General features: G+C 48.3%; 3 protein-coding genes across 3 annotated transcripts; 2 read left to right on the top strand and 1 right to left on the bottom strand.

Annotated features, from left to right (window-relative positions):
- Positions 1-883: 883 nt before the first annotated feature.
- On the top strand, positions 884-1,990 carry T310_4521 (Hydroxymethylbilane synthase; the record flags this gene model as incomplete). The annotated part of the gene is made up of 1 exon (XM_013472644.1): positions 884-1,990. The coding sequence occupies one exon, from the start codon at positions 884-886 to the stop codon at positions 1,988-1,990; it is 1,107 nt and encodes a 368-aa protein (XP_013328098.1).
- Positions 1,991-3,067: 1,077 nt separating this feature from the next.
- T310_4520 (TOR signaling pathway regulator (TapA)) lies at positions 3,068-4,244 on the bottom strand (the record flags this gene model as incomplete). The annotated part of the gene is made up of 3 exons (XM_013472643.1): positions 3,068-3,613; positions 3,699-3,946; positions 4,010-4,244. 3 exons carry the CDS (start codon positions 4,242-4,244, stop codon positions 3,068-3,070), a joined length of 1,029 nt encoding a protein of 342 aa, XP_013328097.1.
- A 684-nt stretch (positions 4,245-4,928) lies between these two features.
- On the top strand, positions 4,929-10,265 carry T310_4519 (RNA helicase/RNAse III; the record flags this gene model as incomplete). The annotated part of the gene is made up of 15 exons (XM_013472642.1): positions 4,929-5,056; positions 5,112-5,308; positions 5,360-5,463; positions 5,516-5,781; positions 5,835-5,942; positions 5,997-6,678; positions 6,729-6,787; positions 6,835-6,910; positions 6,963-7,265; positions 7,320-8,393; positions 8,461-8,861; positions 8,920-9,433; positions 9,491-9,676; positions 9,725-9,898; positions 9,960-10,265. The coding sequence occupies 15 exons, from the start codon at positions 4,929-4,931 to the stop codon at positions 10,263-10,265; spliced, it is 4,578 nt and encodes a 1,525-aa protein (XP_013328096.1).
- Between the last annotated feature and the right edge of the window lie 545 nt (positions 10,266-10,810).

Genomic DNA, 10,810 nt, shown 5'->3' with positions numbered 1-10,810 from the left:
ATCGTGCCTTGGTCTCGTTTGCGATTCAGCAACGAAGACAAAAGATTTGCGATATCGGGACGGTTGGTAACAGGGATCCGCAAGGTGACTCCTGGGAGGAGAACAGTATCCTTGGGTAGAGGCACGAGAGGCAGCTTGGCCGTCTTCCCCTGATTAGAGCCCATCTTGAACAGCCTGAGAAGCCGCCGGGGACTATTCCAACCACGGCCGTACTGTACAAGTGCTTATCAAGAGAAGACGAGATGGATGTCGCGTGAAAGAGTACTCTTCTGAGGAGTAGGAGTGGAGGCGGGATGGATGAGTTGGAGAAGTGACGTGGAGCTTAATAAACGCCCCGGGGGAGACTGGTCCAGAATCCAGATTGCGGGCGTGGAGGGTGCCAGAAGCATTAGTCCAGCGATCATCCCGATGCCGAGGTCTAGCCAGTACGTCACTGCCGCATCCAGATCTACGGAGTACAGTAATTACAGCACACCACTGTAGCTTATCGTACGGAGTACACAGGTCGACGACATCAGAAGGAATGCTTCTTGCTCGACAAATAATATCCATACTCTTATTATTAATATACGCGCGTATAGTTCCCAATAATGGCAGAAGACAAAGGAGCTCGTCGCTGGAGCTTTTCGGAATCGCGCCGGGGCGGTATCGGGTCGCCCGATGAGGCAGCGTATCCCGCGATATCCCGCTGCGATTTGATCCACATGGGAATTGCAACGCGGACGTGTCGGCACCGTGCCACCATCTCCCATCTCACGGCAAACGACGATATTTTTAGCTATCTCTCAGGAGTTCAGCAACCAACTCCAACTTCAATCGGTGGTCCTGTCCTTTACCAACAGAAATAAAGTGGTGATCGTCCCCCGATTGTCGCGCAATCGGAATGGCTTCTGCCCCGCCAGTCACCTCCGTCGGCCACGGCGGGTCAACGCAGAAGACCACGTTCAACATCGGCACGCGCAAGTCGAAGCTCGCCCTCTTGCAAACGGATATCGTGCTGGAAGCGTTGAAGAAGGCGTGGCCAGGGTATGAATTCAATGTGCAATCAAAAGACACTGCGGGGGATCAGAATACTACGATTGCTCTGCGGGACTTCGTTACCAAAAATCTCTGGACTCAGGAATTGGAGGAGTTGCTTGTCGCTGGGCATCTAGATCTCATCGCTCACTCCCTCAAAGGTAAGCGCCCAGACTGTTCTTGTATGTACACCTCGTGCCTTTCTCCGTCGCTGACGCCGCTGGGCCCCTCACTAGATGTACCGACGCTCCTGCCCCCCACGTGCGCGTTGGGCGCCATAATGGAACGCGAAGATCCACGAGATGTGTTGGTTATGAAGAAGGGACTGCCGCACTCGACTCTCGCCGAACTGCCAGCAGGCTCCGTAGTCGGAACATCCTCTATACGACGCACGGCTCAATTGGCCTTGAAGTACCCGCATTTGAAGGTCCAGGATGTTCGTGGAAACATTGGGACACGTCTGTCTAAGCTAGACGCGGAAGATAGCCCCTTCACCTGTCTCATACTGGCTGCGGCAGGTTTGCTGCGTTTGGGTCTTGAGGACCGCATTTCTCAGTATCTCGACTCCAAGAATGGCGGCATGTTGCATGCAGTCGGCCAGGGAGCGATTGCTGTTGAAATTCGCGCCAACGACAACGCCGCTATCGAGTTGCTGAGCAAGATCGGACATGAGCAAACCACACTGGCATGTTTGGCAGAACGCAGTCTCTTGCGGACCTTAGAGGGCGGTTGCAGTGCACCGTTAGGCGTGGAGTCTGATTGGATCCAAGAGGCTGATGGGAAGCCAAAATTGCGTATGAGAGCAATCGTTGTCAGTGTCGATGGCTCTCGTAGTGCTGAAGCCGAAGTCACCGGTAGTGTTGAGTCACGTACGGCCGCCGAAGCGTTTGGCTTGGAGGTTGCGAAAGAGCTGGTTGCTAAGGGAGCGGGTTCCATTCTCGAAGAGATTAAACGTAATAAGGCGACGTCGTGAATTTCCATCCAAGTGGGGTTTTTCTCAGCTCAGGCTGCTCCTTCACGCCGATTGTTGGAACATTGTAACCGGGTACTGGGAGATGCTGGCCATCTCCTCGGTCTATAGTTTGCACAAAAACACCACTTGGTTGTATAGAATATATGATGATGTGGAGATGGACAAATTTTTGGAAATTCATGATCATTGACAGCGGTGTACTCTATAGACGCTCACCCTGTTTCCTCAACTTTTCCGAAGGAAAATGTCCATGTTACAATCCAGGTCTGATATATAAAATTTCTTTTGGTCAGTCCGAAATTTAAGAAGATACACTGTAGTCGACACGCTATAGAGTTCTACAAGCGCTTCCAGCCCTTAAATTATGTATATAAAAAATAAGGCCGAAAAAAAACGGTCTCTGGGCTCTATTCACTGCTGATGCGCATTGTGTTGTCCGAGTTCTTCAGCGGCTATGTATGTACCTATTCTGATTGATACATCTGACTAACAAGGACTGTACTCAATTCTTCTTTCCAGGAGCCTAACCTTGTCAAGGAACATTCAATATCATTTGTTCCATCAGTCAAGCAGTTGACCTCTAAGAGTGGAGCGCATAGGCAGGTGACATGAATAAACATTTGACCGATGAGAATTTCAGGATGCTCTTGGTTGAAGGTGTTGCAGCAACAGTCACAAGGGAAACTAAACAAGTCAGTTCTCTGACAGGACGACGGAGCTCAGGTCGTGGTTTATCCAACAGGAGAATGTTTGGAAAGAAAAATCTTCCACCAACAATTCTAGAGCCCTAACGAGAACTTATCTTGCAGAGTCCCCATCACACCCTGGATGCAAAGTTTCTCTCATTGCAGTTGAAGATGTCCACGGAGCCCATTACATCCTCTTTGTTCGTCTGAAAATGGTGGTCCTAGTCAACGAAGAAGAGATCGCTATATTCCACCCAAGAAGCCAAAAAGCGTGGAGTGAACGCGCGAACGGGAATTCTGGAAGAAGTGTAAGCAGAGACAGCGATACTCGGATGTCAGTCGCATCGTATCCATGCTGTAGGATCTCTTCTAGCCAAGCTCGAAAGGCCCATCAACCCCTGTTTAGAGTGTTTCCAGAGCCTCTTGGGTTTTCCTCCTTGAACTCATCCCAGGCTCTCGCTTTCATCGTTTCCTCATCGGCTTTTTCCATATCATCTTCATCGATTTCTCGAACCTCGTTTTGGTTCCCTCCTTGAATGATGCCACCGCGCTTTCTTTCCTCCTCCAGATACTCTTCAATCGTCATAGTGGGCAGGTTGTGACCCGGTCTGAAGACGCCTTCTCGGAGTTGTGTTCGGCGATCAGTAAGCGTGAATGGTTGTAACGGCTTCCCATCTTTGCTCAATAGTGGTCCAAGTTTCCCACCCTTCAGAAGCTGAGAGACTGGTGGATCCAGCCGCTCCGAATAGCCCGTCTTGTCCCTGTTATCTTGTTTCCTCGGATCATCCTGGCCAGTATTCTCAGGCTGTGGAGGTGCATTGCGCATTTGCGACAACATAGATAGCTCTTGTGATATCAAATCGAGTGCCTGAAACGTTTGATGGGTATAGAGATTTATTTCCGCCAAGTATAGTTGTCTAGTAGTATCGTCATCGTTCTGAAGGGAGTTTTGATTCTGGGAAAGGTACTTGGCGATACTGTCAGCGCAACCGTAAAGACCTCAGTCTGGTAAGCCACCTTACCTCGAGCTTTTGCTTGAGCTCCTTTTCCTCCCGAAACCTAGCAACTTTTACCTGCCGGCGAGCCGCAGCATCATTCATAGAAGCCAGAGTAAATGCAGAAGGATTCTCTAGGTATCGTTCGTGGAGTTTCTTATTGTCAGGCGATAACAGATCATATTCATCTAAGCGCATCAGATACTTCTCATACTGTGTTAACGCACGTCGGAGAACGGCCTCTCGATCAGGCCCGGACGATCGCTGAACTAAGTCTGCAAGGAGATAGTCGACCGTCAAATACCTTCAAGGAGAGTCAGCCACATATAGCATCAAACCTTTCGCGGTACAATCATACTGTAAATCTGCAGTAGCGATATCCTCAACGCCTTCATTGGAGCTGAACAGAGACAGCTCCCTGATAAGTTTCTGGCATTCTTCAAACTGGGCGATTGTTTCGTTGACCTTGTCGCGGTACGAATCGCTATTTGTCTCTAAACTCGACTCCAGCTCACGTTTCCGCTCTTTCGCGGCGGCAAAGAGAGCTTGAAGGTTCTGCGGACGCTCTGCCATTATGGTGCTGTGAGTTCTGGGAGCTCTTTGGGCGATCCTTCCGTAGATGGAGCGAAGCAAAGGCAAATGCCGGTGGGGGACGCTTTCTGCTGCCGTCATAGTCTGGGTAACCCCACCAACGACTACTTACCTAGGCAGGCACTCCTGTTCTCTCCATTTCGTTTTGAAACAACATTCCCCGTGATGAATATGTATCTGTGAAGAGCAAGGTTTTCTGTAGAGATATTGCAATGCTAATCAATAGGATTTCTACATTCGCATTATGGATAAATATTGTAGCATTTGTCACTGCATGGCGGTCTCGATCAGCTACTGCCTTCACTGCAGCCGTCGCTTTGTTCGTAGGCAAACAACAGCCAAACAAAAGGGCTGCAAATATCCGCTGATTCACTTCATATTCGCAGTTAAATACCGGAGATTCGCGAGATATAAATGTCGCCGGTGGACTCCTAAACTCCAGTCCACCTCCTACATCACCTAGACCTGCCTAATGAATTTATTCAGCACTCATCGCATCCAGATAGCTCAGTCTCTAACCTTTCGCCCTTTTTTTCCTGTTCCCTGTGGATTGCAAGCTTCAAGCATCTCGTTTCTGGATTGCTGGATTCGAGGTTCCTTGCAAGAGGTCGTTCATCATCCATACATTGATTCATACCTTGTCTGATCATAGAGTCCCCATGCCCCATGGAGCCCCCAAGAGAGGACGAATCTATTCCATCTAGCAATTCAGAGAGCGAAGATCAGAGCACTACACACGCTCCCCTGGAGGAGAAGTCGAGGCGTCGGGTTCAGAATGCTCAATTCGAAACCTTGTTCGTGCCTGACATATCTCTACCCTTTCTCAATGATTCTGACACTGTTGGATAGACTATCGGAATACGCTGTTTCTATGACCAATGAACAGATAAAGTCCGCCATCAAGCAGGCTCCTAGTCCTGAAGGTTCTACCGTCCGTCTTATCGCGGAGCAGGACTTTGCATCTGTCATCACCGATCCAAGGGAATATCAAATCGAGCTCTTTGAGAGAGCGAAGAAACAGAATACGATAGCGGTGCTAGATACTGGTATTATTCTTCATATACCATAGACAATGAAATTACTAATTCTGGATGCAGGATCCGGTAAGACATTGATCGCTGTGCTTCTCTTGAAGCACATCATTCAGAATGAGCTGGTCGATCGTGGCTTGGGAAAACCTCCTCGTATATCGTTCTTTCTGGTACGGAGATACTTTCAAATCAGAATATTTTCAATGCTGAGAACTCTATTAGGTAGACAGTGTGACTCTTGTTTACCAGCAAACGGCCGTTCTGAGAAATAACATCGATCAGAAAGTTGCTCAATTGTTCGGCGCCCTGGGTCTAGATCTCTGGAGCAAGGAGATTTGGAATCAATACTTCAAAGAAAACATGGTGATAGTGTGCACGGCGGAGATCTTGCACCAGTGTCTTCTCAACTCTTACATCGAGATGAAGAATATTAATTTGCTGATCTTTGATGAGGCCCACCACACGAAAAAGGATCATCCTTATGCCAGGTATTTGAGGACCTAACGAGCTTCTCAAAGACCGTTTTCTTATCATATTTCAGGATTATCAAAGATTCTTATCTCAAAGAGGTTCCCGAAAATAGACCGAGAATTTTTGGGATGACTGCATCTCCTATTGATGCGAAAGGTGATGTCGTGAAAGCAGCAAGGTTAGTAGTCTTTGTTGACTTTTCCCCGAAAGAATCTCACTAATATAGACATAGAACGCTTGAAAAGCTTCTCGATAGCCAAATTGCAACAACGTCAAATCTTACACTCCTGCGTCAGGTTGTGAGACGTCCAACAGAGCAGGTGTGGACCTACCCCAGACTTGACCCGCCTTTCAAGACGGCTCTGTATAAATGTCTCGAAACTCGATTTGGCGATATGGAATGCCTTGCAAAAATCTTCAAATTTTCACTGAATGCTACCTCGGAGTTAGGTGAGTGGTGCTCAGACCATGTATGGGATTATATTCTAGCAGAGGAGGTGGATCCAAAACTCCAGGGAAGTGTTAGAAGAACTTTCAATCGAAGCATTCGGAACGGTTCGACGGAGAGGGTTGAAAGTGAAATCAATAGGTTGAAGGAAGCACGCGAAATGGTGGCGACATATAGGCTTCGCAGCCACGACATCTCGCATCAACTGAGCCCAAAGGTACAACTGCTTCGCGAAAAATTGTCGAAGTACTTTGAACGCGCATCCGACACAAAATGTATTGTCTTCACGAAGCAGCGGCACACAGCACGGCTTCTTGGAGATTTGTTTACGTCCTTGAACATACCTAATCTTCGCCCGGGGGTCCTGATCGGGGTCAGGTCTAGTGACGATGCGGGGATGAACACCACCTATCACCAACAATTTAAGGCCATGATGAGGTTCAGGAAAGGAGAGTTAAATTGCTTGGTATGCATTCTATGCGTGGAAAAGCCTTTACAAATACTGATCTCCACAAGTTTGCTACTTCCGTAGCTGAAGAAGGTCTCGACATACCAGATTGCAACCTCGTCGTCAGGTGTGTTCCCTTGCCCTCCGATCCTCATAATTTACCATTTCTAATAGACAAAGATTCGACCTGTACCATACACTTATTCAGTATGTACAGAGTAGAGGTCGAGCAAGACATGTTAACTCGACGGTAAGGCATCTCTTGGTTTGTTGGTGAATGAAAGATAACATAGAAGACACAGTATGCGCATATGGTAGAGCTCGATAACCTTGAGCATGAAACACGCCTGGAGGAAGTCCGTGAAGCTGAGGTAGGAAGAAAGAGAACCCATTTTTTGTTCAGGCTAATTAGGGAATGTCAGGATATGATGCGCCGATTTTGTGAAAGTCTCCCTGAAGACAGAATCCTCCGTGGAAATGACTGCGATGTGAACTATCTATTGGAAAAAGACTCCAGGAAGAGAACATTCAAAGTCTCCAGCACCGGTGCCGTTCTAACATATCACTCAGCGTTATCCGTTCTCGCCCGTTATGCCAGCTCTTTGGTGAGGACTCCTTGGTCTTCTTGCTTCTCCATCCCGTACTAACTGATTTGCAAGCAATACGAGAATGAAACATCGCCTCAAGTGAACTACGTCGTTCTTCCGATGAACAATGCATATATTTGCGAGGTAATACTTCCAGAGAAGTCGCCGATCAGGGGGCTTGTCGGAAAACCAGCCTCACAGAAGTCCCTCGCAAAACAGTCTGCAGCGTTCGACACGTGTCTTTTGCTCCGACGACACCATCTGCTCGACGATTATTTCATGTCTGCATATCATAGACGATTGCCTGTCATGAGAAATGCTAAGCTTGCGATCGTTTCAAAGAAGACTAATCGGTATCAAATGATAACTAAACCAGCGTTCTGGGCTAAGGGCTGCGGAGTTACTCCAGAATCCCTTTACGGGACGATTATAGTTCTGAACCCTGCTCAGAAGTTGACAAGGGATCATCGATGTTTGGTCCTTCTGACCCGTGAAAGATTGCCGGAATTCCCTCGATTCCCAATATATTTGGAGGAGGATATCGAGACGGAAGTTCGTTCAATACCGTTGAGGGCTGCCATGGCGATCAAAGCTAAAGATCTCGACATCCTAACAACCTTTACTCTTCGTGTTTTTCGCGATCTGTTTCATAAAACCTATGAGCGAGACACAGAGGCGATGCCGTATTGGCTGGTACCAGCTGCAACACATATCGGGGATTTTCACGACGACCTCAAACTCAACGATATAATTGACTGGAACACGTTGGAAACTGTTCAAGAGAATGACGAAATATCATGGACTAATGCCAAGGTCGCTGGAACTATGCTTGACCGCTTTGTCTTCGATAAGTGGGATGGAAGGTATCGCTATTTCACGATTGCGGTAGACAGAAAGCTTCGTCCATCTGATCCGCCACCGTCCTTTGTCCCTCGTCGTAGGCACATGGACAACATCATGAATTACTGCCTGAGCTTGTTCAAAAATTCTCGAACTAAGTTCCTCGCTCAGTGTGACTGGGATCAGCCGGTACTCAAGGCAGAATTGGTTTCTCTCCGAAGAAACCTGCTGGACAAGATGACGGACCAAGAAAAGGCTGTGGAGAGAAGATGCGTAATATGTCTAGAGGCTCTCACAATTTCGGCTGTAAGTCAATTTTCTGGATGTGAGCCATTTTTTTTCACCCCTTTCGTTGACCTATAGGGATGCCTAGATTCCTTCTTCCGTTGCTGCGTCATGCTTCGCCTTTCCGGCAATTATGAGTAGATTTGAATCGTATCTCATTGCTCGAGAAGCCTGTGAAAGTCTTGATTTGGATGTCAAGTTATCATATGCTTTGGAAGCCCTGACTAAAGATTCCGACAACACTGAGGAACATCGAAGCAAGCAAATCCACTTTCAGCGCGGAATGGGAAAGAATTACGAGCGTCTCGAATTTTTGGGGGATTGTTTCCTCAAGATGGGAACGTCAATTTCCCTATTCGCGCAGAATCCTCATGACCAAGAATTCGACTACCACGTGAATAGAATGTGCCTTATCTGCAACAAAAACCTCTTCAAGACCGCCAAGGAACGGAAAATTTATGAGTTCATTCGCAGCCAAGGTTTCTCTAGGTGCGTAATGCTAAGCAAAACATAAAGGAAAATGCCTTCTAATAAGCTATGTTAATAGGCGGGGCTGGTATCCCCAAGGCCTCAAGCTACTTCACGGCAAAAGCAGTGATAGCAAGTCCGATTCTAGCTGCACACATGCTCTCGGTGAAAAGACAATTGCCGACGTTTGTGAGGCAATAATAGGGGCATCACTGCTGTCTGGCGGCCCTGAACATCGATTTGACATGGCCGTAAAAGCAGTTACTGCGTTGGTCAACAGCAGCAATCATAATGTGCAGAGCTGGCGGGAATACTATACACTCTACTCTCTACCCCGTTACCAGATCCAAGCTCCCGACGGTTTCGAAAGGGACCTTGCCCAACGGGTTGAGGAAAAGCTTGGTTATCATTTCAGATATCCTAGACTGCTCCGGTCAGCTTTCACACATCCATCCTATCCCTCGGCTTGGGCCAAGGTACCTTGTTATCAGCGGCTCGAGTTCTTAGGGGATTCACTGTTAGACATGGTTTGTGTCGAGGATCTTTTTCAGCGTTATCCTGACCGTGATCCACAGTGGCTCACGGAGCATAAGGTACGTAGACTGCAAACTGCAAAGCGACAGCAGGACAACGTCTGATGATGACCCCAGATGGCCATGGTGTCCAACAAATTCCTAGGAACCCTCGCCGTGCGACTGGAACTACATACCCATTTGCAACATTTTAGCAATCCACTCCAGAGCCAGATCACCAACTATGCTGAAGAGATCCAGACAGCCCACCGAGAAAGCCAGGGCGCCAAGGAATTCTGGGTGGCGACTGAAGACCCTCCAAAGGTAAGATCAATATTTATTTTTGGCAAGAATTTGTAACTATTGATTCAGTCTGCTGATTATGTGTACCAGTGTCTACCAGACATGATTGAAGCCTATCTTGGCGCAATCTTCGTCGATTCATGCTTCTGCTTCGAAGTCATAGAGGACTTCTATAGAAGACACATCAGACAGTATTTCGAAGATATGTCCTTGTACGACACCTTCGCAAACAAGCACCCGACGGTTAGTTTGTCATGTCTATGTTCTCCTAGCAACAGCGTACATGGGGCTAATCTGCAACCAGACGTTCCTCCACAATCGGCTATCAAAGGACTTTGGTTGCACGAATTACTGTTTGAAGGCTGGGGAAATCCCGACTGCTGACGGCGCACCTACGGTAGTATTGGCGGCAGTGTTGGTGCATAACACAGCCCTGGCCAAGGAGACCGCTTCTTCGGGTCGCTATGCCAAAATCAAAGCAAGCGAGGCTGCACTCAGGCTGCTCGAGGGACTCCACGCATCCGACTTCCGCGAGCGGTACCAGTGTGACTGTTCGAAAGTCGAACAAGACGACACGCATGCCAATGGAGCAATAGGCTCTGCCGTGTAGGCCGATTCCAGACTGCTAAAAACGCTGTGGTAGGCATGGATTTTAGGATTAGAAATTCGCCTGTAGACATGAGAGCATATGCATTATTTCATAAGAGGCTGTTTCACCATTCCTGGTTTGTAAATGCTGCCATCGGTATTCATCGGTCCACAGTATCGGGTACCTTTGAAACGACTGCACAATCTCAGATCAGGATGGATCAGGAACCCGCCCGGAACCGTGGGTAACTCCGTACGGAGGACTCCGTAGACCTCGTTAAATGCTGTCTTTTTAAGGATCAGCCCCAGGAACAGGAGCCGACCTTGGGACTCTGCCGAGGGCACCAGGCACAGCAGCGGGTCACGTTCGACGCTAGCCCTTTCGGGCCAAGTGTTGACTGCCACCTGGCACGCGCCTTGCGAGCCCCTGAACCGAACTGCAACCACGCTCGCTGGTCAAAGCGTTGGGCACGGCAGTCCCGTGATTCTGGGCGACACGCATGCCGCGTCCCGCTGTGTCGAAAGGAGCTAAAAGATAATAAACGGACTGCAGGGCGTCGCAGAAAT

The sequence above is a fragment of the Rasamsonia emersonii genome (assembly GCF_000968595.1).
Source record: "Rasamsonia emersonii CBS 393.64 chromosome Unknown ctg1118621760118, whole genome shotgun sequence".
Lineage (NCBI taxonomy): Eukaryota > Fungi > Ascomycota > Eurotiomycetes > Eurotiales > Trichocomaceae > Rasamsonia > Rasamsonia emersonii.
Note: the sequence above shows the minus strand (reverse complement) of the source record. Positions and strands in the feature narration are given on the sequence as shown.